At 37.0% G+C, this 27049-nt stretch overlaps 3 protein-coding genes across 4 annotated transcripts; 1 reads left to right on the forward strand and 2 right to left on the reverse strand.

Moving 5' to 3' along the window:
* Nucleotides 1–1151: 1151 nt before the first annotated feature.
* On the forward strand, nt 1152–4838 carry LOC110914245 (protein FAR1-RELATED SEQUENCE 5-like). Its single transcript, XM_022159051.1, has 5 exons — nt 1152–1170; nt 1889–2723; nt 2969–3227; nt 3430–3999; nt 4119–4838. The coding sequence occupies exons 1-5, from the start codon at nt 1152–1154 to the stop codon at nt 4836–4838; spliced, it is 2403 nt and encodes an 800-aa protein (XP_022014743.1).
* A 9235-nt stretch (nt 4839–14073) lies between these two features.
* On the reverse strand, nt 14074–19762 carry LOC110912531. 2 transcript variants are annotated; one of them, XM_035984239.1, is made up of 7 exons: nt 19529–19762; nt 18473–18547; nt 17945–18180; nt 17597–17855; nt 15187–15366; nt 14565–14720; nt 14074–14462 (listed from the first exon to the last, which is right to left on the reverse strand). In XM_035984239.1, exons 2-7 carry the CDS (start codon nt 18500–18502, stop codon nt 14295–14297), a joined length of 1029 nt encoding a protein of 342 aa, XP_035840132.1. In that variant the 5' UTR covers nt 18503–18547; nt 19529–19762; the 3' UTR covers nt 14074–14294. The 2 variants fall into 2 exon arrangements, with proteins under 2 accessions (XP_035840132.1, XP_022012956.1); XM_022157264.2 differs by lacking the exon at nt 19529–19762 and having other exon boundaries at nt 18473–19191.
* Nucleotides 19763–20075: 313 nt separating this feature from the next.
* On the reverse strand, nt 20076–26790 carry LOC110912530. The gene is made up of 12 exons (XM_022157263.2): nt 26281–26790; nt 26083–26184; nt 24700–24780; nt 24459–24568; nt 24241–24376; nt 23645–23743; nt 23446–23551; nt 22999–23360; nt 21736–21915; nt 21431–21628; nt 20444–20773; nt 20076–20371 (listed from the first exon to the last, which is right to left on the reverse strand). The coding sequence occupies exons 1-12, from the start codon at nt 26551–26553 to the stop codon at nt 20279–20281; spliced, it is 2070 nt and encodes a 689-aa protein (XP_022012955.1). The 5' UTR covers nt 26554–26790; the 3' UTR covers nt 20076–20278.
* Between the last annotated feature and the right edge of the window lie 259 nt (nt 26791–27049).

The raw sequence follows: 27049 nt of genomic DNA on the forward strand, positions 1-27049 counted from the left end.
GCCAGATTTCTTAACCGTATACCCTTGTAATATTAATTGATCCATGCTTAACACATTGCGATCAAGTTCCGGTGTATAAAATATGCTTTGTATACGTAACATTTCATTCCCTGATTTAACCTCTACGGTCCCTACACCCCGAATAAACAAGAAATTGTCTTCCCCTGTTCTCGTTTCTACCCCAATTAAGTGTTTAATCCATTTAAACACATTAAGATTTCCGGCAAAATGATGAGTAAAAACATTACTCACATACCATATGTCGCCCCATTGTCCCCCTTCAGTTCCTGTAACGATCAGTTCTTGCCTGAGAACTGCTTCATCATTCTGTCGTTGAATTCCCGTGTTAATCGCTTGTCGGATTAATTGAGTGGCCTCGACGTGTTCTTTTGCTTTGGATGAGTAAATCCGATGACCGGGTTCATGATAATAATAACACAATCTAACATGAGAGACTTTCTTCTGCCTTTCATGTTTTTCATCGGAGCAATGTTGGCATGGCATTGTTGATGACGTCGGACGGATTTCTTCTTCCTTTTGAACCGTGGCTCTGATACTACTATGTTGAAAATCATTAGGCATTGCAGCGGAATTAGACTTAGTATTAGGATTGATGTTCATGGTATACAAAAGGAAATGTATGCAGAACTGGAAATGAAAGGATAACAAGAGAATAATGGACAATTCGAATGAGAATTCTGAATGTCTTGGTTCCGGACATTGTTGCCGGTTATAACATATATATATATATATATATATATATATATATATATATATATATATATATATATATATATATATAGGTTTGGGATCCTGTACAAAGGGCATAATTTTTAAGAAGTGTAAGAAATATTTCTGGAATGACAAGTGTCCATACTCTTAATTAATTCAAAAGGGTAGATTTGTAATTGCACATTTTTTGTCATTTAATTCAATTTCAGGATATCTGATCCAAAAATAACCGTCAATGAGATTGTTTAGGGATTTGAACGAATTTTGTAATTTACTGCAAGATACAATACGATTGTGTTCTACGTATCTTTCAATCATCGTTAATTATAAATACATAAACGATTATCAAATCAATATCCCCATTCCAGTTGTTTAACTTCTGCGCCTTTTTTCGATTTTGGTGTTTTATATCAATTTCAATGGAGTCCGGAGATGCAGGTTAATGTGTATATTAGTGTTTTAATCTCTTAATAGTTAGCATGTTCCGATAATTAGTAGTTTTTGTTCCTCGTTTTGTTGTTTAGTATGTCGTTTTTACAGGTCATTTACTCTTTGTTTGATTTTGTGTGTACGTAGTGTTTTATACATTTAGTTGTTTAGGCGGATTGTTATTTTAAAGTTTTTTCTTGATTTAGTTTTGTAGTGTTATATGCATGATCTGTAGTGTTTTATAGTCTAGAGATATATGCAAGATCAATTTTCTGTTTTATAGTTTTTAGATGGGTAGTGTTATATGCATGATCAATATTCTGTTCACGCATCATATTTCCCTTTCATAGTGTTTTATACATTGAATTGCTTACCTATGTTTTAGTAATTTTTGTTGTAGTGTGTTATAGTGTCATATGTAAGAACAACAGTGTTAGATTCTATTCACACATCTGAATCCCCATTCATAGTGTTTTATACATTTAGTTGTATGTTCTAGTCCCGTTCTAGTGTTTTATCATTGAGAAAGGTATTTTTTTTTATCAGATGCATAGTGTTTTATCCACAATGTGTAGTGTTATATTATATACAGGAATATTAATTTATTTTCATAGTGTTTTTCCCGTCACAAATACTGTTTTATTCCATACAGATAGGGTTATTTCTTGATATAGTGTTTATTATCAATGTATTTATAAAAGACTGATTTGTCGTTTTTTCGTTGTAGATATTCCTACATACCAGCCCGTTGGTAATGTTCAGGTGTCCCCAAATTCTGGAAGGAGGACATTTATTCCAGATGTTGATGATTTCATTAAACCTCAGATGCATATGACGTTTGATTTGCTAGAAAATGCGTATCTTTTTTACCAAAGATATGCTAAGGCGGGAGGTTTCACAGCTAGGAAGGGTACTCAATACGAGCCTCGAAAGGGTTTAATACGTAATAAATGGTTCGTATGCTCAAAAGAGGGTACTAAACCCTTAAAGGCGATTGACTCGACCCAGGAAGCTGGTAGTTCTAATGTTAACTCGAAGTCTAAGATTACTCGCAGGGTTCCTTCTATAAGGACCGGATGTGAAGCGTGCATTCGGGTTAAGTTAATAACCCCGGATAATCTTTACGTGGTTTATTACTTCGAGGAGTCGCATAATCACTCATTTGTTGCCGAAGATGACAGGTACTTGCTTCCTGAAAACAGATCTATGAATTACATACAGGAAGAAGCCGTGAATGCTTTGAGTGCCATAAACGTTGGTCCAGTTAGAGCGTTTAACATTATGAGGACTCTTTATGGAGGTTTCGATAAGGTAGGCGCAACTAAAGTTGACTTCAAGAACTTTAAGAGAGACTTAAATAGGTATATAGCTGAGTACGATGCTGACATGGTTATCAAACGCCTAAGAAGGAAGAAAGAATTTATGCCCAATTTCTCTATGGAATACCTTACAACTGCCGAGGGCGTTTTACGTGCGTTGTTCTGGGCCGATGGTGATACAAAGAGAAATTTTAATATTTTTGGGGATGTTGTGTCGTTCGATGCTACTTATCATCGTAACAAGTTCGTATCCTTCCTTTGTTTCTAGATACATTACATCCATAATAGATACATATCATAGTGTTTTATCAGCATGATAATGTCTTTATATTGTTTTGGTATATGCACGAAAAGACTTGTAACTTTTATATCATACTAATAGTGTTTTAATTTTGCAAATACTTAAAAATGTATGTTGTTTCATGTTTTTAATATTGTATGGATTTTACAATATCAAATCAGTGATCACTCCCGTTTTTTTTTTGTAGGTACAATATGATGTTCGTACCTTTTACCGGCGTTGACAATCACTATCGTAATGTTACCTTGGGTGCTGCTATTATAGGGGATGAAACTGCCGAAACATATAGCTGGTTGCTCAACGCATTTCGGCAGGCGTTTGGGCGCGCACCACCTGTGATTGTAACTGATCAAGACCCCGCGATGAGGAAAGCTATTCAAGATACTTGGCCTGAAAGTAGGCACAGGCTTTGCATGTGGCATATAATGGAGAAACTCACTACCAAGGTTTATTAAATACCAAAATTATGTTTTACGACGTTATTTATTTTAATGGAATTGGTTTTTTTGTGTTTTTTGTACCTTTTTATATATGAATATGTCTGTTTTTGTTTATTGACGTCGTTTTACTTTTATATAATGTTTTATCTGCTTTTATCATGTATTTTTTTTATTTAATTTTTTTCATTGTTGAATCGTTGTTTTTTAGGTTGGCGCCAACCTATGCAATAGCACTGATTTTAAGAGGAGGTTGTGTGATATTGTTTGGACCGATGCCTTACTGCCAGAACAGTTTGAAAATGAATGGGGTGTTATATTGGCTGATTTTGATTTGCTGAATCATGAATGGTTACAGTCAATGTATCAGATTAGGGATACATGGATCCCTGCATATTATCGCGATCAACACATGTCTGGGCTGATGCGTACCTCATCACGTTCGGAGAGTGAGAACCACTTCTTTGGGCAGTTTTGCAACCCGAATTGTACCCTTGTTGAATTCTTAGGGCATTTTGATTCTGCAATCGAAGCCCAAAGACACGAGCACAGGAAGAATGATCACGATACTAGGCACACGAACCCCCAAATATTTGCAAAAGAGTTTGTCTTAGAGCAACAGGCGGCAAACATATACACACGGACAATTTTCTTTGATGCGCAACTTGAAATTCAGACAGCCATTCACAAGTGTGCTGTTGGAAAATGGGAGGATAGAGAGGATAACTTTGTGAACTTCTCTGTGAAGGACTTTTCTCAAGCGTGTACTACATTTTTTCAGGTAACTATAGGATGTAACAATTGTTTGTTTATAATTTTTCTTTGTGCATGGTGTTTTATCTTATAGTTTTGATTTAGTATATATTATTGTTCTCATTTTTTTTTGTTTGTATGTATTAGGTTATGATGCGGCAGCTAGACATGACCGTTAGTTGCTCATGCAATAGGTATGAACAATTTGGGCTTCTGTGTGCGCATATTTTTTGCGTTTTGCGGCTTCTTGATATCAGGCAGTTCCCTGAAAGGTACATAATGCGACGTTGGACAAGGGAAGCTGTTCCTAACAGTGCGCCGGGAGCGATTTTGGGGATTAGTGAAAGTGATGATCGGTACCAGCAAGTTAATGGTGTTATAAGGGAGATAACAAGGTCAGCCGAGTCTCTTATCAACAGGTTGGTTTATAACTTTGATGCGTTGTGCGCTTTTAGGGACCATGTTGCCCAGTATCAATCGACCGCTGATCAGGCAGTCGTGAACGCTCCCCCTAGGAGTCGTCGCGATAGGTTTGCTGAAATAACTGGATACACGCAAGAAACACCTGTAACTGTTCGTATGCCGAAAACCGTTAGATTTAAAGGTATGGGCAAACCTTCCAGAATGAAGAGTAATCGTGAAATTGCCATTATTCAATCTGCGAAGAAAAAAAAGGGTCGCGAGTGTGGCAATTGCAAACGTCGGGGCCATAATAGACGTACCTGCTCGTACCCAGCAAGGGAAAATGCCGACGACTCCTCAGAAAGTGATGAAGCGGATCTTGAAGGAGACGACGAAGAGGAGATAGAAGATGTGGCTGGTGAAGAAGACGATGATGAGGACCTAGACGATGAAGAGCAAGAGTAGTTGATCAATAAATTATGCAAACTTTGAGTTTTATTTCTATTTTTTTAATGGCGTTTAATTTTTTTGTTGGATTCCTTGTGTTTGACGTTTTTATTACTTAATGACCAGGTCGTTTATCATATTTTATAAATATAGTGTTTTATAATTAAGTTGTAGTGTTATATTACAGGTTCTAAATTTATTGTAAAGTCTGACATGTACTTATAGTGTTTTATCTATAAGTATAGTGTTTAATGCAGTAACAGTGACCTGTAGTATGGTGTTATTGTCATACACAGTTAGTTTAAGGTCTGTGTTTTACCATATAGTGTTTTAACTATAATTATAGTGTTTTATGTTTTTTGAATTTGTTTGTTTGTCAACATGAATAGAAATTGTAATTTTTTTTAATTAACATACATGAATTCCTTGGTTTATAATATAGTGTTTTTTATATTTAGATGCAGTGTTTTATCATAGTTTAAACTATGACAACAATAATCATCTGAATCAAAGACTTAATTGCTGTCAAATTATGTAATGCAGTGTTTTTGTGATGACATATAGTGTTTTATAATCGATTTGTAGTGTTTTATTATAGGTTCTATATTTAGTTTAAAGACTGACCTTTACCTATAGTGTTTTATCTATAATTATAGTGTTAAATGCAGTATTAGGGACCTGCATTATGTTGTTATTGTCACATACAGTTAGTTTAAAGTCCGTCAGTTACTTATAAATGCAGTGTTTTGTAATGACATATAGTGTTTTATAATTGATTTGTAGTGTTTTATTACAGGTTCTATATTTAGTTTAAAGGCTGATCTTTACCTATAGTGTTTTATCTAATTATAGTGTTAAATGCAGTATTAGGGACCTGCAGTATGTTGTTATTGTCATATACAGTTAGTTTAAAGTCCATCAGTTACTTATAAATGTAGTGTTTTGTAATGAAATATAGTGTTATATTAACGAAATAGACCACTACCATCACTTTTGCAAAAGTGTTTGTACCAAACAAAATGAAGCAGTGTAATTATAACGTTTATCAAAACATTTCAGAACCATGCTACCAGGCTAATATCTAAAATAAAGTGTTTGTACCAGACAAAATGAAACCAGTCTAATTATAACGTGTATCAAAACATTTCAGAACTATGTGCTATTCTTATTTCAATCGTAGCTCGATCCTTTCCTTTGCAGTCCTAGAATTTTCCAGTCTTTCATCTTGACTCTTATTTGCATACTCATGTACTTCTTTCTCCATTTTAGACCGCATTGAGTTTATGTCACTTAACAAGATTTTTGATAAGTACTTTATTCGCAAGTCACATAGTTCTATCGATTGGTCTTTCAACACCTCCCCCGTGATGTCTCGCTCTGGCGATAGCCCGCAGTTCCATTCGCGCACACTTGTCCCTAGTGAACAGAAATGCAAACCAATTTAGGGTGCATGCCAGTGTCAACTTTAATAATAAAACTATAACTACAATAACACCTTTAAAAGTCTCCATATGACGCATGACGAATATTCCACAATCTGTTCCGTTATACAATGTTTGCCACGGGAACTTCAGACTAACTGGTGATGTTGATCGCAGTTTTTTAGCAATTGCAGGAGAGTGGTTTTTGACATACGAGCAGAATGCATTGACCTGTGAATTTTATGACGTCAAATGGGGTTTTTTAAAACTTATACTTATTGTATGTCAACTAATATTTTTTAATGGTAGTGTTCTTACAACTTTTCCTACGTAGCCGTTGTATCGTATGTAGATAGGGACATCACCCTCGATATTGTCGATCACCAATATTTGTGATTGTGCGAGATTGAAGAACACTAGAATATAGTGTGTATTATACAGCACCGGCACGAATACCATTTGGAAGTTTCTGATGTCCATGTTATCTGCTTGGCCTAGTATTGTTTCCATCCGGCTACTGAACATCAAGCTTCTGTATTCATCGGTCTCTTCAAAATCGCCTGCCACCTGTTTCATAACAAATAACAGATTTTAGTTTATATAAGCAACTTTGTCCGTTTGTTATTTCGACGATATTCAAAAATCTGGGTTATAAGCTGGGGGGTGTAGTGTTATAAGCTGTTTTATATGTATAAAGGCATAATATAAGCTGGGGGCTGTAGTGTTATAAGCCGTATTATAAGCTACTTTGCAGCATATAGTGTTATAAGTATTTTTTTTAATTTATGTTTAGTATTGGGGTGTTATAAATTTGTCTACTTTATCAACTGGTCTACATTATGAAGTAGTGTTCTATAAGGTGTGAAAAGTATCTTACCAACATTCCGGCATTGCAAAACAGCCTCGCGGGGGTACCAGGTGCCCTTAACCGCTCCTCGTGGTTAAGGACTGCGGCCCAAGCGGATATAATATCTGCATCCAAGCATAATGACGGGTACATCGTCTCAAACGAGCTTCTCAAAATCGAGACACCTGCTGGGCAATCGAATATAACATCCCTACGTGATAAAATGAAACTCAATCATTAATTAAGAAACAAATTTGTTCAATTATTTAATTTTTTTGTTGTTTTCGATGCCTACCATTTGTTTGCCGTTGCGCTGAGTATACAGCTAGCCAATGCAGATTCCAATTGTTCTCGTTTATCTGTTAACGAAACCACACGCTGCACGTACGGTGACCTGAAAACATCTGGAAGATTGGTGTTTCTTTTTGGCCTTTGGAGTTTATACTGCAGTAAGGCGTTTCCTTCCTGTTCAGTGGCTGGAATACTTGAAGTTGTTGCGACGTTGTCCAGTTCACTTTGCAAGTTTACTGGTTCGATCCCCTCAGCTTTCGATTGTGTGCCTGGGTGTCGTACGGATTGTATTGCAGATATCAGTTCATCTATTTCTGCGCAAACTGATGAAGTCATGGGCGAGAAAGGAGATTGATTACCTTGTGTCAACAGTCCAGTGTTTTTGACAGCTGTGGGGGTTTTTTCTGACACTTCATCGCCTTCCACAGTATCCGCAATGTCCTTTAGAAGTTTGCGGACACTCGCAATCCATGACGTTTTCCTACTCAATATTTGTTCACTGTTGGGGTGCAAACGTAAAGCTTCCCTCATTGCATTTTTTATCTTCTCAACGCAATCTTCAAATTCCTTAAGTGCATCATCCAGATTTGTCGCCATATCCTGCTAACCAAATTATAAAGTGTTATGCAAAACGTTGTCAGATGTATATAAGTATAAATACTCCTGATATTACACCAAACGTTAAAAAGGTTATCAAGTGGTGTACCTCTTCACTATCTTTTTCTTCTTGTGAGTAGACGGGCGGCGTCCCATACTGTGATACCATTGGGATCCGAAACTCGCCGTCTGCCCCAACTTGACATACAAACGGCAGCTCATGTGTACTTGGCTGTGACAACAGATAACTTTTGCAATGTTTATATATTCCCATATGGTCGTCGTCCCCTTCTTCGTACGGTCTGTATTCTTCGTTGCCACCATCCTTGTTGTCATCCGCACGTTTTTCTGCTGCCGTTTCAACTACTTTAGCGCTGGTTGATGCTGATTTTTTATCATCAGGTATCTTCTTAACCTTATCACTCATCGGTTTTTCTGCATCTACATGAATTTTGGGTATCATTGGGGTGTTATGCTTTACGTGAGAATCCCAAAGTATGTCATCAAGCTTTCCGAGCAGTTCGTCAAGCATCCCGTCATCTATCAATTCAATCGGTTTACATCCCCTCTTATTACGCTTCAAAGCATCCATTTGGTCGTACGCGTATGCAGCCTGCACATATAAGCATTAAATTATAAGGATTATGTACACATGTTTACTGGTTATGCATGCTTGTTAAAAGTGTTATACTTTTTGTGAAGTCAACTGATGCAGTGTCTTAATATGAAGTCAACAGTAGTGTTTTACGAAGTCAACTGATGCAGTGTCTTAATATGATGGTACGGTTTAATATGTATGCTATGGAATATTCTATTCAAAACAGACCTGTTTGTAATACTATATATGTGACTGTAGTGTTATATACTGTAACATAGCGTACTACGGTTCGACTGTAGTGTTTTACATAGTACACTGATGCAGTCTCTTAATACACTATGTGTCTGTAGTGTTATACAATGTAACATAGTGTATTACTGGTTTAATAGACTTTAATGGTTTTGTATGCAATGGTAGCTGATGTAACCAATTTTACGATGTTACATAAATTTTTTTGTGGTGTTTATGCACGTAGTGTTTTAACTTTCATATCATAAACAATACAGTAGAGTCACATACCGCTAGCAACACGATCGGGCCTCTAAAAGCGTCATTCCTCTTCCGGTTCCATGCATTCGTCGTCCGATCCAAGCAGGTTATCATGTAGCTGCTCCAATCAAAGCTCGATATTTTTTCATTTGGGTACACGCATCCCAAGAAGCGCTGGTTAACTGTGTTGCATGCGCTTATCTCTCCAAGTATAGTATTATATAACACCAACCAGTTCAATTCAAATGCCCGGCCACTTGAAGTGTCTGTAACCATCATGTCCTTCAGCCCGACTGGCGACACCTTAGTGTTATCATTGAACTGATCCCTCCATTCTTTCACAACCGGATTGCTGTCTCTCGCTCTTTCTTTTTCTACAATCTTTATACCCCCGTTTGGTATTCCGAATATTGTGTTCACCAACTTTGATGTGATTCGTAAACGGGTATCTCCAAAGTTCAACACCCCTGCAGCGTCGTCATAGTTGCTTGCCAGCCAATATGCTAGCCGCGTCGGTACATGATGTATGTTGAAATTCAGCAATGCACCGAATCCCATCTCTATGACCTTGTTTTTTTGAACTTTATTCAAGCTGTTAACCAATATAACCAGATTATCCGGAGACGTCTTCAGTTTAATTTTTGGCCCGGTAAAGGGCTCATATTTTTTCGATTGAAATGATGCTGGTGGTCTCGTCGACTTCCTCCTAGTCGCTGTTGACTTACGTCTTTTTCCATCGCATGGTTGTTGGTTGTCAACATTGTCACGGCCTTCCTGTGAATTGGCAGCTGTAACCCATATACAGCTCATCAGTTAGACTATATTTTCAATGAAACGAAAAGTGTTTTGTGGTTACAACTTTTGTGTGCAAAGTTACCTGATTGATCTGTCGTTGGTGGTTGCGTCACGAAGTCGTCGTCGTCGGCCGTGGCACGGTGTGTTATATCAGCATCAGTATGGTGTTTAGTTGGAACTAATACAAAATGTTAGATGATGTTACATTATGATCCCTATCATACGAAAGATTCCAACATTTAATTTCAGTTATTCAAATTCTTACCTTCCGCGAACGGTACCGAAAGCGGCGTTTGGAAGTCGTCATCGTTGTTTGCATCGGGTGTTGCTATAGCTACAAACCGAACACATTTTATTACTTTAAAACAGCAAATTCAATATAATTAAAGTGTCGTACTTTTTTGTTGGTGAGACTTGGTGCAAGAATTCCGACAAAACGTCATAGTGCATAACAAATTATTAAAAGTAAAGTGTACACAAACTGTTTTTTACATGCGTAGTTAATTTTTTTTTACGTATACCTTTTTGCATTTCGTTATCATTATCCGAATCGCTCAACTGGATGCTTTGTCCAATTGTGTTATGGAATCCCTTTCCCATTTTGATTTTTGGTATTCGGCCGCTTCTCCGGACTAAAATTAAATCCTTTTTACAATTAGTTACCGAACCAGGAATTTCAAATACGAAATGATAAGACTAGTTGTGTTATATGCAATAAACTACTCAACATACTCTATTTCAAAACCACCATTTAAGTTTAACACTGTGTCAGAAACAGAAGTGTTTTATGCAAATAAAGTGTATTTTTGCACTAAAGTATGCACTAAAGTATTCATTAACTCCAGAAGTCTAGTTTGTTATGCAATAATGTCACCATCTACAACCATTTCCATATAACACTCTACAAACAACAGAATAATTCTGGTGTTTTATGCAATACTTGTAGTGTTTTATGCATATAAAGTGTTTTATGCAATACTTGTAGTGTTTTATGCATATAAAGTGTTTTATGCAATACTTCTCGTGTTTTATGCAATACTTGTAGTGTTTTATGCATATAAAGTGTTTTATGCAAAATTTAGTGTTTTTTGCACTAAGGTATGCACTAAAGTATTCATTAACTTCAGAAGTCTAGTGTGCACTAAGGTATGCACTAAAGTATTCATCACAAATAGAGGCTTATGCAAATATTGTAGTGCTTTATGCAATCAGACAAATTTAAAACCCCCTTTATCATAGGTCACTACCTTTCTTTCATACGACACTATTTTTCTAAAACCCCCTTTATTCTTTCGTAAGACACTACATTTTTAAAAAACCCATTTTAAAACACCCTGCAGTAATCAAAACAGAGAAGACACCCACTAAAACCCCCTTTATTCTTTCATAAGACACTATACTTCTAAAACCCCAATTTTAAAAAACCCTGCAGTAATAAAAACAGAGATGCCAAAGAACAGACCGATTTACAATTCGACCACATTTAAAACAAACCGAAGTCTACTGATTATACTACACTATTAACTCATTTACATAACATATTACACCCAATAATCCTTTATAAAACCCTAAAGTACTAACCAGTAAACCCTAAAACACTTCAAATAGCTAATAAAACACTAATAAAACACTATGCCATTTACCGAACATCAACTCACTAATAAAACACTAACCTGGTTTCGCCTCGGATAATTCTCGCTTCCTCTTCGAACCTGCTGGCTTCATAGTTCCTTTTTTTGGGTCCATATAACACTCGTTGATCCTTGATTCTCCTGTTAATAGAACACCATTGTCATCTGATTAGTGAAAAATAAAACACCTTTACGTTCAACTGGATTTTGACGACGAACCCTTCTCCGTTTACCTATAAAACTCTTCTCTGCTTCTTTGCAATGTAGTTTGATAGACGAAAGTATCCGGAAAGTATAAAACTCTTGCTTTGACGGGAACGTCGCTTGTTTTTAGGAGATTGATAGGGGGTTTTGGTTGTGTAGGATACGGTTACCATATTTGAAAGAATGGAAAAGACACTATTGCCCTTCAATTTTACAAAAGCCCCTTCTAATTAAAACACAATTTACATTTTAATACCCTATTGATCTCAACCATTAGATCAAAGATCCAATGGTTTAAAACACTTCTTACACTTCTTACACTTTGGACACTTTTTACCATATCCCTACCCTATATATATATATATATATATATATATATATATATATATATATATATATATATATATATATATATATATATATATATATGAGATATTTGGCGGTTGAATATGGCGGGAATAACCGTCATAAACGGTTTGATCCTTCAACCGGCTTATCTCTATGATTTAGAAGTTATATTACATATCTTATATAAGTGTCAAACTAATCACGAACATAATTAAGTTTACATAGCTAACACCTTCAACATTTTTTCCATGTGAGGTAGAGAACCGATCGTCCCATTGAACTTTCAGGTCTTCGTTTACGTGCGCGACACATTTGTGGTAACCCTCTTGATGACCGACCGAGCGTGCAGCAAGCAACCGTGAGCGCGGCAACAGTTTCATCTAGCTCGACCCAGTTGAGAACGTCATTGGCGACCTGTGCGACGCAAACAACACGTTTAATAAAAATATGGAAAATTTTTAGACATAGAGGATAACACTTACGTGAATGATGCCATGATGCTGGAGCCACATTGAATTGTTCGCTAACGTCTCTAGCATGGCCTGTGCCTCAACATAATTATCTTGAGCAACATTCAAGGACGTCTGAGCCACGTTGCGCGCCCCTTCGGCAGCATCAGCACGTTCTTTTTGCACCCAAGTCGATCTCCAGTGACTCACGTTTATCTTGGGTGTAGGGCTGTAAACGAACTGAACGAACACGAACAAGGCTATGTTCGTGTTCGTTTGTTAAGGAAATTTGGATGTTCGTGAACTGTTCGCGAACACATGACGAACAGAAGTTTGTGTTCGTGTTCGTTCGTTAAGGAATTTTGGTTGTTCGCGAACAGTTCGTGAACACTAACCACGAACGCAAACGAACACAAATGAACTTTAATTTTGAGAACACTAACCACGAATGCAAACGAACACAAATGAACTTTAATTTTGAAAATTAAAAAAGGCACCGTTAATCTTAAACATTGTACCATTTAAAGATTGAAGGGATGGATGATATTGGGTTCAATCGATTGGAGATAGGCTGAATGAAGGAGCGTGATATTAAAGAGGGAAAGGGCCAGAGAGAGGGAAATACATATGAGGGAAAGTAAAAAATTAATAAAACATTAAAAGTTAAAAACTTTTAGAAAAATAAACATAAAAAACCGAACACGAACGAACATAAACGAATGAACACGAACGAACATAAACGAACTATTACCGAACGTTCACGAACGCAGTCGAACGAACGAGGCCTTTGTTCGTGTTCGTTCATTAAGCTTATCGAACGAAATTTTTTGTTCGTGTTCGTTCGTTAAGCTTATCGAACGAACATAAACGAACTTCCCGCCGAACGGTTCACGAACTGTTCGCTGAACGTTCGGTTCGTTTACAGCCCTACTTGGGTGTCTAGTAAGCAGCGTTTTAACCCGACGATTTCTACGTTTTTACCAGACAAATATCTGTCGCGCGCGGCAAGTTGTTCTTTAAGCTCCTCCTGCTCAAACAATTCGGCAGTTAGATTTCTAATTTCAATATCTTGTCTTAAAAAAGTGGCTTCAGCTTCAACCTGTCTTTGTTCAGCACGCTCGCGGTGTGATCAGGCCTCATCTAGTTGAGCCTGGAGTTCAGCATTTTTCTTCGTCAAGGTCTCAGCCTGTGCCTTAAGGTTTACATTTTCTTCGCGAGTCTTATGCATGACTGCATTGTCTCGCTTGCAAGTGTCGGCCCAACGTTTATGCTCTTCAGCAAGTGTATCCTCCACTGCCTTGAGTTTTTTCTTAGCGCCCAACGCACCTCGTTCTTCAGATTTCTTGTCTGCCTCAAATTGCGCCTGCTTCTAAGTTAGCTCAGCCTTGGCCTGCTGAAAGAGTTTCTCGTCTGCAGCCAAACGACGCCTGGTTTCTCCACTCACACGTAACTTGATTACCGGTGGAAATTTGATTAGCTTGCGCGAGTAGATGAGGGTGATATAATTGATAGTGAGAATTTTGTGTGAATTTTTAAACTTAAAGAACTAAATTTATAATTACCGATATCCTAAAGAAAAAAAAGGACAATGAACCAAAGAAAATAAAAGAGAATCATGTTTACATACAAGCTTATTTGCACTTCTAACAAATGGCCTAAGCTAGCAACATGAATACCTATAAACTACATGAAAAACCTAGGTAACCTACAACAAGCGACAACAAACTCAAAATGTCGTTTTTCCTGTCTTGATCCTTCGGTAGACAAACCACCCGACTCTACCAACATTTTTACATCGTACAAATCAATAGTCGGCTTGAAGAAACTTTTCATAAGTTGTTCCGTAAAGAGTCCTATTAACATCGCCCCAATTCTTGATGTGTTCCGACAATGGCCCTTTATGTATCTTGACTTGCCGGCTAGTCAACTTCATACGCGGAAGCTTCAGAAAATCTTGAACTTCCATCAGTTTCTGCAATTGGTTAGCAGGATATTGGTGGGTACCGTGAATTTTATGGTAACAATTCTTACACTTACCGTAAATAAAATAAAAAACAATAATAGTTGTACTTACCGAAGGGTTCTTGATAAGATCTTCATAGTAGAGAATCATGTGCCTGGTGCTATTGAAGTACTCAAGTGCTTTCATAGCAGTTGCTTCCATTTCTCTTAAATCCAACGCGAGTGATGATATGTTGATTGTAGGTTTGTATTTAGAAAGTGCCGAAGCCTGTAGGTATGATGGAAAATTAATACTAAAGAGATGTGCCTTTTGAGTTAGCAGGGCCGGTTCAACCATTTTGGTGGCCTGAAGCAAATAAAAAATTCGAGGCCTTTTTCAAAAAAAAAAAAAAAAAAAAAAAAAAACCCTTCTTTACCGCTTGGGACCGACAAAATAAACTAAAAGGTTTATTGTTGGCGAATTTTTTTTTTTGTATTTTTGTATATTTTTTGCATGTGTAAAGATAAGTTCAGAGCCCAAATATTATTATAATTTTTTTTTCTAAAAAAATTGAAGGCCCTATTAATTTGGAGGCCTAAAGCCCAAGCCTCAAAATACTTGGGCTTGGGCCGGCCATGTGAGTTGAGTATGATGGAATACAAAAATTTGTCTTCATAGTTTTTGTAGGACAAAAATAAATAAATTGTGTACTCGAGTTTTTAACGATTTTGGTTGCAATAGAAAAAAGACAGACCTCTTCGTGTGAGTGGACATGAGACACATGGACACCATTTAAAACTTTGGCACCTTTATCATACGAATTTGCAAGCATGGAAACCAATCTACGAAGCACATTTCGTCTTAAAAGAAATATAATGGATACGCCTTTATCGTTGAAGTAGTCTTTGATTTCTTCAGGGTGTTCCATTAGACCCTGCATTTATATGAAAAATTGAAAATAACGTATATGGTTTCTCAAAATATAGGAAATCATTAAAAAACAGAATTTCAAACACTATATAGTTAAAAAACATTAGGTATGATCTTAACTTGTATTTCACATCCCATACAGCCTTTGATCCATATGGTACAAATATCAGTGACTTTTAGGCCTGATACAGTCAAATGGTGCCTAACTAGGGGTGTAAATGAGCCAAGCTGTTGGTGAACTACTTGAGATCAGCTTGCTAAAAGCTCGACTAGAGTAGAGCTCAAACGGGCTTGACCCTAAGTTGGAGCTTATTAGACAAATGAGTTCAAGCCCTAACTTCATATGCCGAGCTAAACTCGGCTAGCGAGCCTAAACGTGCTTACTATTTATACAAATATATAACAAAAATATAATTACATAATAGACATTATCATGTATATAATGATGATAAAAAAACGAGTTAATTACTATTTTCGTCCCTGAGGTTTGTCAAAAATAACAGTTTCAGTCCATTAGTTTAAAAATTGCGAATTCAGTCCAATAGTTTCATTTTCGTAACCATTTCAGTCCACTAACTTAACTCCATCAATTTAATTTGTTAACTTTGAGTTAACTAACTAATTCAGGGACGGTTTGCGTCAGTTTTAGAAACACAGGGACTTATGTGTAAACTCTAAAATATTAAAACAAAAAAAATAGTAAATTCCAAAAAATCAAAAAATTCCAAAAAACCAAACAAATTCCAAAAAATTCTAAAAAATAATAAAAATTCTAAAAAATCATAAAAATTCTAAAAAAATCTAAAAAATCCAAAAAATCCGTTTCGACGCAAACTGTTTCGAACCCGAACCGTTTCGAGCTGAACCGTCCGTACCGTTTCGACCCGAACCGTTTCGAGCTGAACCGTTTCGACGCGAACCGTTTCGACCCGTACCGTTTCGACCCGTACCGTTTCGAACCAAACCGTTTCGACCCGTACCGTTTCGAAGCCGAACCGTTTCAAGCCGTACCGTTTCGAACCGAACCGTGCCGTTTCGAACCGAACCGTTTCGAGCTGAACCGTTTCGAACCGAACCGTGCCGTATCGAACCGAACCGTTTCGAGCTGAACCGTATCGAACCGTACCGTTTCGACCCGAACCGTTTCGAAGCCGTACCGTTTCGAAGCCCGAACCGTTTCGGTTCGATACGGCACGGTTCGCGTCGAAACGGTACAGCTTGAAACGGTTCGGTTCGATACGGCACGGTTCGGTTCGAAACGGTTCAGCTCGAAACGGTTCGGTTCGAAACGGCACGGTTCGGTTCGAAACGGTACAGCTTGAAACGGTTCGGCTTCAAAACGGTTCGGTTCGAAACGGTTCAGCTCGAAACGGTTCGGCTTCGAAAGGGTACGGGTCGAAACGGTTCGGCTCGAAACGGTACGGTTGAAACGGTTCGCGTCGAAATGGTACGGACGGTTCAGCTCGAAACGGTTCGGGTCGAAACAGTTCGCGTCGAAATGGTTAAGCTCGAAACAGTTCGGGTTCGAAACAGTTCGCGCCGAAACGGATTTTTTGGATTTTTTAGAATTTTTTAGAATTTTTATGATTTTTTAGAATTTTTATTATTTTTTAGATTTTTTTGGAATTTGTTTGGTTTTTTTGGAATTTTTTTGATTTTTTGGAATTTACTATTTTTTTTGTTTTAATGTTTTAGAGTTTACACTTAAGTCCCTGTGTTTCTAAAACTGACGCAAACCGTCCCTGAATTAGTTAGTTAAGTCAAAGTTAACAAAATAAATGGATGGAGTTAAGTTAGTGGACTGAAATGGTTACGAAAATGAAACTAATGGACTGAAATCGCAATTTTTAAACTAATGGACTGAAACCGTTATTTTTGACAAACCTCAGGGACGAAAACAGTAATTAACTCATAAAAAAACCTATATAACATAATATATATTATGCTATATATAAAATTATAGTTATAAATATATACACAGAATTATATTTGTAAATGGCTCGAAACGAAACATGCAAAACTTATGCTTGAGAAATAGTGCCCAAAACAAGCCAAACTTGAGCTCGAGCTCTCTTAAGCTAAACAAGCTGAGCTCGACTGACGAGCACATCTTGGCTCGTTTACAACTTTATACCCTTAATCCTAACAGCTTAAAAGTTTGTACGGTTGCACAACCTGTGAAAACTAAGGTGACCTGAACATATAATATACAGATAAACAAACATATAAAATACCTGATTGAGCATCCATTTGAATCCAATTGCAGCAGAACACTCATTCTTGGAAGAACTAGTAAACCAATCCAAATTGTAAACGCTATCAAGCGTTTTAATAATCGATGAAATGTTTTCCCTTCTAATCTTTGGACCAAAAATTTCACCATGAGAGCTGACATTTACATGACTATTTAATAAAGTCTCGAACCACCCACTCCCTGATCTTTGCATGGACAAAATCGCAAACAAACGCACAGGATTCCCTGCACATTCCAACCTACAAATACAAACTAAAACCAATATAAATACCGATACACAAGTCTCCAACAGAGTGGATCAAAAATGTGTTATGAATAACGGAATTACCTATCGAAAGTTTTGGGCTTTGGGTAATGCAAGAAGGGGATTTGTGATCGATCAACGATGGCGTTGCAACAGGGCCTTTCGATTACTTCATTGTCGAGAAACATGTTCTTGGTTTGAATATTTATTTGCTTAAAACAGATGGAACATACATAAACACCAAACACCATTGAAAATGTAAATACAATCAGTCTTAATACCACTGCAGACTTCTTTGGAGGTTTGATTATGAGAACATCCTGTAAATCAAGTGAATTCATTCAACTTACTAAAACAAAAATAATAATAATAATAAATAACATTCAACCAATTAAACCCATTTCATATCTTTGCAGATTTGAAGTTTATAACAATTTGCAATATTATTAGGTCACAATTTTGGGCAAAACTCCAATCTTGGAAAAAACCCAGCTCAAATACAAAATATTTATGCTAACAAATTCATAAAAAATCAAATACATTACAAAAAAAAAAGTAAAACTAAAACTAAAACCCAATATAGAAAAGTAATAATAATAATAATAATCATACCTTACTAAAGAACACCATACTTTCAGCCATTTAAGTGATTTCACAAGATCTTGTGTTCTTCACTTCTTTATGACACTGAATCACGAGCATACCTAACTGAGCTGTGATCTTGTGAAGATCATAGAAAGATAGGATTTTTAACAAACAGTTGGTGTGCACCCCTTTTCAAGATCAAAATTCTTAATTTTTTTAGGATTTTGTCTATAAAATCGGATTATTTTTCGTACCCATACGGCAGAATCTGATAAATTTGGCACAAATTCGCGTGTATACTGGAAGATTTTTGAATAGTTTGACTCATTTTGGGGAACTTTTCGTGATACCGACAGACTACCCGTGTTTTAATTTGTATGACTACTGTTGGTGATGTGTTAAATACTATGTTTGTAGAATGACTACTGTTGGTGATGTGTTAAATGTTTGTAGAGTTTCAGACAGACCCCTTTAGGTTTCAAAACATTACAGATTGCACCCATTTTGTTAGTTGGGATTTAAAGCGTGTAACACGTGATCAAAGAGCCGCTCATCCATGACCTAGTGTCTAATGGTACGATGTATTGTTTGCGCTTTAAAAAAGTGACGTGAGTTTAAATCCTTGCAGGTATAAAATTAGGTGGTATTTAGGTGTAGAAAACTAATCATCATACCCAGTAAATCTCACCAATAGCAAAGCTAAGATAGGGTCTAAGAAGGGTAAGATGTAGACAACCTTACCTCTATCCCGTAGGAATAGAGAGGTTGCTTCCCGTGAGACCCCCGGCTCAATGGTAGTTTTGCATCAAACCTTGGACATAAGGCACATAACACTCGGCAATTAAGACAAAGGCCAATTAGTGCATGTACACCCTTGTCTTTCGGCTATCAACGCCACCACATGATGGATCATTAACCATCCCCCTCTTTAACATTATTTTCACGAAATTAGTAAAATAACGTTAAAATTAGCGCACTTTCACTTTTGCCCCCTGAGCGCCCACACATATATACATTATATGCGCATACCGCAAGATGTAGAATAGTAATGTTAAAAAAATAAACTAAGACGGTCGGTCTTACGGTTAATGTCGAAGGATGTAATTCTTGTAAAGCACATATAGAAGACGTGATTTGAAGAAGTTGAGAGGGTGTTGGGTGCACCGTTTGGGAAGCTGAAATAGAATTAAATGCTAAGAAGTAACATGACGGGTCTATTGGATGCACTGTTTGGGAAGCTGAAATAGAATTAAATGCTAAGAAGTAACATGACGGGTCTAAGAAGTTGTAATTAAAAAGTGAAATGAAATGCGACAGAAGAAGATAGATAACAGATCTAAGAAGTTGTATTTATAGGACACATATTGCAAATCATTATACAACACCATTTTCACTTATACTCATATCATAGGTATCTCATGTTTAAATTATTAATTGTAAACTTTCAAAGTTAAGGGCATTGTGGTTGGTTTATAGTTTCATCCGTATATTTGCAAAGATATGTAAAGTTTGTTTATTAATTATAGTTGATTTATGGTTGGTGTTATTAAAAATGTATCTTTCAAAAAACGTGAGCAGCAGTCCTTTATCAATTATGCCTATAAACTACTATCTACAAAGGCTGTTAACATATACAAATTCAACTCTTCTTTCTTTTTAACATGCATAAAATTTAATACAGCATATATTTATCACCCTATCCGCAGGTTTCGTATAAATATTTTGTATGGCACAAATAAATTAAACAATGTATGTTAATATACGAAAACGCATCAAACTGGATACAAGATGCGTATAACGTATAATGTACAATTGTACATAAATACATGCATACTAAGCAAATATCTGCTGAATGACAGTCTCGGCATTTCCGTTGTATTGTGCTAGGAGATGTATAGCATCAGCCCTAGGCAAAGCAAGAAACTCCTGCACAAACATCATCCAAAATTATTAAATTGCTATCTATAACCAACAAAAATAAAGGTGTTGATGACTCACCATGACTTTGAGTATTGCGGCTTCATCGGGTGCAATGTCTCCGGTGGACGACACTTGAGAAGGACTGCTGCCATCGTCATGCATTTTGCTGCTGGAAGTTGCAGTGCCTTGTGAACAAGTATTACTGCATACGTCATTGCTCAATGACTTGGAGAGCGTGTCGTTTAGCAGAGAAGAATCGACTTGTTTTAAAAGATCAATCTTTAGAAGACCCTCGAAGTGATCTTTGCACATTTGAAGCTTGAACCACTCGTTGTGCGTGTGAAGGGTGGCTCTTATTATCTTCATAAGCTGAGGTTCTTCGATGCCCAGTTTTCTACCTATTGCAACCTGATAAAAGTAACATATAGTTCATGAGGTTTAAATGAATGAATCGTCATCTGACCAATTCACTAATGGATCTTGATCTGACCCACGGGCCGCGACCCAACTAATCAAAATAGATATAGATCATGACCCAGATTGGACCTCTTTTTTTTTAAATTTTACTCTTCAACTTCACCCATCAAAAATTCCCTACCCTCCATCCCCACTCACCTGCCTAACTACTCATCCCAGTATCCCCTTCCCCACATTGCTTACGCTTTTTTTGCGCCTTGTGCCTAGGGTCCAGGCGAGGCCGATGCGCCTCGCCTGCGCCTTGCGTCTTTATAACATGCGGATTTTATGACTAACACCTGATGTTTTATAACATGCGGATTTATGGTTTTCCAACATGCGGATTTATGGTTTTCCAACATGCGGATTTATGGTTTTTGAGATTTATAACGTGCGGAATTCTCATCCCGTACGCTCGAGTGGAACAAGTGAGGGAAGTGTTGCGAGTTGGAAAGGGAAGTGAAGTACAAGGTGCAATTGTTTTGCAAAAAAACACTTCTAGTTGTTAACACAAAACAAGAGAAATTTATATCAACTAATACTAACGACGACAACGCACTTCATACAAACAGTCCGAATACAATAATTATCAATAAAGAGAATAATGACCTGGAGTGAAGTGGAAAGAGCATGAAAGGGCAAGCTTTCCCCGGAAAACTTCTCATTTGGTGAAAGTAAAGCCAACAAAGTCTCCTTTAAGGGCTTCAAGAGAGCCGGATCTCTTGTTGCTAAAGGTCCCAAATAAGAAGACGCAACCTTTAGTGCACGTGAATAGTCACCCACGCTCACCAGCTTTAAAAATTCAATCTGGAATCGGTGGCAAAGGTCAAAGGTCAGCAGTTTGTCTTTTACATTAGACGGTGGACACACTATAAGACTGGATTTAACCAACCATATAGATATATATCACTCACCCTTTTTAGCTGGAAGAGAAAAATGTAATTTTCGGCGAAAAAGGTCGGATCCATATCATTTATTTCTTCTACAACCTCTGCAGCCATTCCTTTGTTCGCCAACTCCTTTACTGCCAGCATCATCTCATATGTATCCTCTTTATCACCACTAGCATCTCCAGCAGATGATATTTCAGAAACCTGCACCACAAAAGTAAGTCAAATTTCATTCACCAGAAAACCTTGGTGATTTAAGAAAACCAAGGAAAGCTCATCTCCACCAACCATCCATTTAATCTATGGTGGAGATTAATCAAGTACAACGAAAGTGTTTTTTCAGAATTTGTAACAGTCTGACACAAACGTGTACCTGTCTATAATTGTTACGCAAAAAAACTTCCTATAAAAAATGTGGCAAAAGATCAAATACAAACAATCTTAACATACTAAACATACAAATTGAAGGAAAACCCAAAAAGACAAGGTGGCATTTTTGTAATTACCACCAACTATCAAAGTTACAACCAAAAATACCTAAAAAAACACAATTTTTTTTTAACATTTTTTATTAAAAAATCGCTACATTTCGTTAGCAAAAAAAAAAAAAAATTTTTTTTTTTTTTGTTTGGCTGCTACTAAAAGTAGCGATTTTTTAATAAAAAATGTTAAAAAAATAAAATAAAATAATTTGTGTGTTTTTTTTATTTTTTTAGGTTTTTTGGGGGTTTAGTTTTTAGCATTTTAGCTTGGGTGGGGGGGGGGTTTAGGTTTTTTTTGGGGGTGGGGGGAGTGGTTAGGTTTTTTTAGGTATATTTGTAGAGTAACTTTGATAGTTATTGATAATTACAAAAATGCCACCTTGTCTTTTTGAGTTTTCCTTCAATTTGTATGTTTAGTATGTTAAGATTATTTGTACAAGAACTTTACCCTAAAAAATGTAACATACTGTCACATGCAACATCGTAAATTATGAAAATACTGAAAACTGTAACAGTTGAAGTTGAAAAAATTTGAAAAAACTGCTATCAAAACCCGTAAAATGTGTAACAGGTGAAGTTAAAAAAACGCAACGCTGAAAAAATGCAACACATTCACACATTCTCTCCTTTGACACGAAAAATGTAACAATGTCATAAAAAAGAGCGACTGTCAAAAAGTGTAACATGTGGCATGTTTTGTGTCCACCCATTTGAGTTTCCTTGGTTTTCTTAACTCACCAAGGATTTCTCTCTGTAATTATTCACCTATATATATATATATATAGGTCACAAAATCAAAGCATACCTGCGGCTCCTCTGACATACTGGCATTAACTTGTACTTCATGTCTTCCCTTCCACCTCTTACGTTTGTTCCTATCACAGATTCCACGATTCTTATTTCTTTGAAGGATTTTAGAAGCTTTATGTCGATACATTGCACTGGTACTGCAGTCTTCATGACTACCGACCGCACTGCCAAAAGGGTGCCGTTCTTCAGCTTCGGGATTCTGAATGCTGGCATCACCAGTTCCAGGTGAATCCATGTCGGTGTCAGCAAGCTTATTGGATCCACTTCTGACTTCCAGAGAGACGTCTGCAGATAAAGTAGATTCTGATTCTGGTTGGTTTGAAACCGATGGTTCGTGTGCTAGCAGCGTTCCTTGGGCTGAAGGAATAGTGAATCACAAGTAATCAACATAATGATAATAAACTAAAAGGGGAACCAAAAATAAAAATTGAGGGTAACTCACAAGAAGCGTTTGGGCCACCAGAGTTCACAATGCCCCTATAGACGCAGTACTCGCGAATGAGTTCATCGAGCATGGTGATGTCCAATCTCATACGACATATTTCATTCTGTAACAAATGATATATGTCAAGAAACGTGACATTAATATTAATATTAATAATTAGTTAAAAGGCAAGTGTACCATCGCAAGATAAGCTTACCTGAAATGCTTGAAATAAATCACCCTTTGCAAATTTTAAACTATCAACTGCCCCTTGTCTTGTAAGCTCAACGGCATGTGCAAGGGCTTGTATGTCCACCTAATCACAGATATAAAAATAAAAGCGAAAAAATAAATACAAGCTTAATAGGCAAAACAAGAAATGACAATTAAAAATTCAAAAGTAAAAATACACGGATGGTCCCGGTGGTTTACCAACGTTTTGGATTTGGTCCTTGGCTTTTCAAAAGTACACCAGATAGTCCCTGTGGTTTGCACTTTGTAACACATTTAGTCCCCTGCCAACACATATAAAGGTTTCAGCAGGTCCAAGTTAGGGACTAAAGACATTACAAAGTGCAAACCACAAGGACCATCCATGCACTTCTGGAAAAAGTTGAGGACTAAATGCGCTACAAAGTAAAAACCACAGGGACCATCCGTGTACTTTTGAAAACCTAGGGACCAAATCCAAAATTTTGGTAAACCATAGAAACCATCCGTGTACTTTACTCTAACCTCAAAGTTCACACCCTGACCTATCATGTTAGAAAGGTCAAACTGCTGAGATCTGAAAACGTAAATTACAAAAAGTACCTCATCAAACGGGGGTGCTTCAAACAAACTCTCTTGTGGAGTGGCAGGGAGATCGCGCTCCTCTAGCAGCAACCTCTCGGTAAGATTTGTTATCGGAGAAGAAATCCCTTGGCGAAAGCAAAATCCCTTGTGTATGCTGAAAGAATGATATGCTTGAGAAAACAAGGGGGGGTGGGAATTGCTGACAAGGATTTTAGAATAGGAAACAGTTATGAGACCTGATTAGGTATCTGATTGCCATCGAGAAAACGGGATCATATGCATGTAAATGAGCTCTTAATACAGATGTCATCAATCCAGCAAGTTCAAACAGCCTCCTCTCGGACCACTGACCAATCATCATGTACAGTTTATTACTTGCTAAGAATTAGCATATATAAACATATAATGCTATTTCAAAGAGATCATATCACTCCATAAGATATAATTTACAGTGATGGATCTGTAGAGAACTCTCACCTCATTCACGACCGGAGAAGTTTGATCATCTTTATCATATATAAAGGCAAGCAACACGTGCTTGAATTCTTCATATGCTTCCTTAGAATCAAGAATAGAGTCATGTCACAACCAATACAAGGTGCAAATACATATAATAAGAAAATATACAAGGTCAAGTGACTAGTTTACTTATCAAAATCAGGAGCACTATAAATTCCAAATAAAGAACAAGAAAAAACGCTAACCCAAAGAAACCAACCCTCAAGGCCCCAAAAAGATCACATTTGGCTAAATTTTAGTTCAGTTTCCAATACAAATTCTTAGGGCTGGCAATTTCAAACACGTACAAGTTAACATAACACGTTCTTAACAGTTTCGTGTTTGGCCTAAACGGATTTCGTGTCTTAAACAGGTCAACACGTTTTAAACATGATAAAATTCATGTCTAAACACGTTACAGACTTGTTAACCTGTCAGCGACCTGTTTATATTTGTAATAGATGTTATGATTTGACTTTTATGGTTTATTTGTTTTAAATTTGCTAAGGATGAATATGTTAAGGATTATTATGTTGGGAATTATGTATAGTTAAACTTTTGGCAATTTTTGTTCCACTAAACAGGTTCCTAAATATGCGATATTTATCATGTCCCTAAACAGGTTTGTTAACAGGTCATTTCGTGTTGACCTGCTTCTAAACATGTCGTGTTCATGTTTGGAAAAAATGACACGATAAGTTACCGTGCCATGTTTGTGTCTAGCATCTCAAGTCATCGTGCCATGTCTTATCTTGTCTATCAATCCGTGTAGCATTTACCAATAAATACACTGTTTGCCCATTAGACATTTTTTTTGTTCCTTATGTATATAATATATATTTGGAGTTGCAAAGTATTCAACGCTATGAACTTTGTGTTATGTCCATACTACAGAAACTCTAAATGCAGCTAAAGTTTCACATGTTCATGGACTTAGCTAAATCATGAGAACACTCATATTAACCAGCAATAAGATACATAAGAAGAAGACCTCATCTAACATACAATCATAAAGTTTCAAGCTTAAATCTATTCACTCCATTTTTAGTCAACAGCTCCATTCCCTCTTCATCCAGTCTCAAGAACATTTGTATTTTAGTTAACATCTTCCACAAAGATGCAAAATTCAGTATTATTAGTCACAAAAATAAGAATATCCTAATTTACTTCCTCTTTAAAGTAACATCCAAAATCAACGAATCCAAAGCCTATATTAGTGGCACATACAGTTTGCAATACAACCCCCCCCCTGTTTTTTCGCTTCGTTGTGTAAATGTTACCGAAAATTTCCGAAAACTAAGTTCAAGATCTGCCAATGCTCATAACACCTCTAAAAACATACAAACATATAAAACAACACACCGGATACGCGTCAAGAGCGCAGGGAGCAAGCGCATTCCGCAAACAATCAATCGCAGAGTTCCGACTCTCCTCAGTTCCTTTCCTCAAAAGCTCAACAAATTTCTTCACAAAAACCAAAACATAAACAATACTTTAATCACACAAATGATTCAATTGATTAAATAAAAACTTAAATAACCTAAACAACAAATCTGGCACCTGCTTTTGCAACCGAAAAAGGAGGCGGTGATCGTCTAGAACAGAAGGAGCGTGGAGACGCAAGAGATCAACGGCGGAATCGATGTGACCGGATTGTAATAACCGTCGGATTTGGAGGATTAAAAGACGGTGTTGATAAGATGATGAGGAATATGAAGATGGAGAAGGAGGAGGAGACGGTGGTTCTTCGATTAGGTTTTCGGATTTGATGAATTCGATTATTAGGGCATCTAGGGCTTCCCAATTTACGTGTGACGGTGAGGGTGAATCCATTGATGAAGGGGTGGGGTGGGGTGTGGTTTTGGGGATGAGGGGGGTGGATTGATTAGGAAGTTAGTTTTGTTAATGGCGGCCACCGATGATGATGCCAGGTCAAATATCATCTCTTTCGTCCCACGTTTGGATCATATCTTGTAAGACCATAGTGGCCCGTGAATTGGACTTTTGTTCGCCCGAACACGTCCCAACCGTTGCCCTCATCGGCGTTATCTTCTAATTTTTGGGTTGGGCGTTTTGGTTAAACGCTGGTCGATGGTCTAATTTTCGAAATGTTACCTTTGAGTAACGGTATAAAAAAGTTATTTTTCAATTTTTGAATTAACTTTTTCACCTATTTAAACGGATCACTCGGTTTTGCATCAAATATGAACATCAACAAGGGCGGTACGTATGGTTCCCAAGACGAAGCCGAGCCCGAGATCGAGACGGTGCCGGAGACACAAGCCGAGCGCGAACCCGAGGCCCCTCAATGTGGAAAACGCTCGCATTA

This window comes from Helianthus annuus, chromosome 15 (genome assembly GCF_002127325.2).
Source record: "Helianthus annuus cultivar XRQ/B chromosome 15, HanXRQr2.0-SUNRISE, whole genome shotgun sequence".
NCBI lineage: Eukaryota > Viridiplantae > Streptophyta > Magnoliopsida > Asterales > Asteraceae > Helianthus > Helianthus annuus.

Excerpts from the sequence above, each read along its gene's own strand:
- LOC110912530 (XM_022157263.2), bottom strand. The coding sequence starts at position 26,553 with ATGGATTCACCCTCACCGTCACACGTAAATTGGGAAGCCCTAGATGCC. Across the intron at positions 23,744-24,240 it reads AAGCACCCCCGTTTGATGAG|GTGGACATACAAGCCCTTGC; the intron begins GTACTTTTTGTA and ends ATCTGTGATTAG. Across the intron at positions 23,361-23,445 it reads TGGTGGCCCAAACGCTTCTT|CCCAAGGAACGCTGCTAGCA; the intron begins GTGAGTTACCCT and ends CTATTCCTTCAG.
- LOC110912531 (XM_035984239.1), bottom strand. The coding sequence starts at position 18,502 with ATGGCTGAAAGTATGGTGTTCTTTAGTAAG. Across the intron at positions 15,367-17,596 it reads TCAAATGGATGCTCAATCAG|GGTCTAATGGAACACCCTGA; the intron begins GTATTTTATATG and ends ATATAAATGCAG. Across the intron at positions 14,463-14,564 it reads ATCTTATCAAGAACCCTTCG|AAACTGATGGAAGTTCAAGA; the intron begins GTAAGTACAACT and ends AACCAATTGCAG.
- LOC110914245 (XM_022159051.1), top strand. Across the intron at positions 2,724-2,968 it reads GCTACTTATCATCGTAACAA|GTACAATATGATGTTCGTAC; the intron begins GTTCGTATCCTT and ends TTTTTTTTGTAG. Across the intron at positions 4,000-4,118 it reads CGTGTACTACATTTTTTCAG|GTTATGATGCGGCAGCTAGA; the intron begins GTAACTATAGGA and ends TGTATGTATTAG.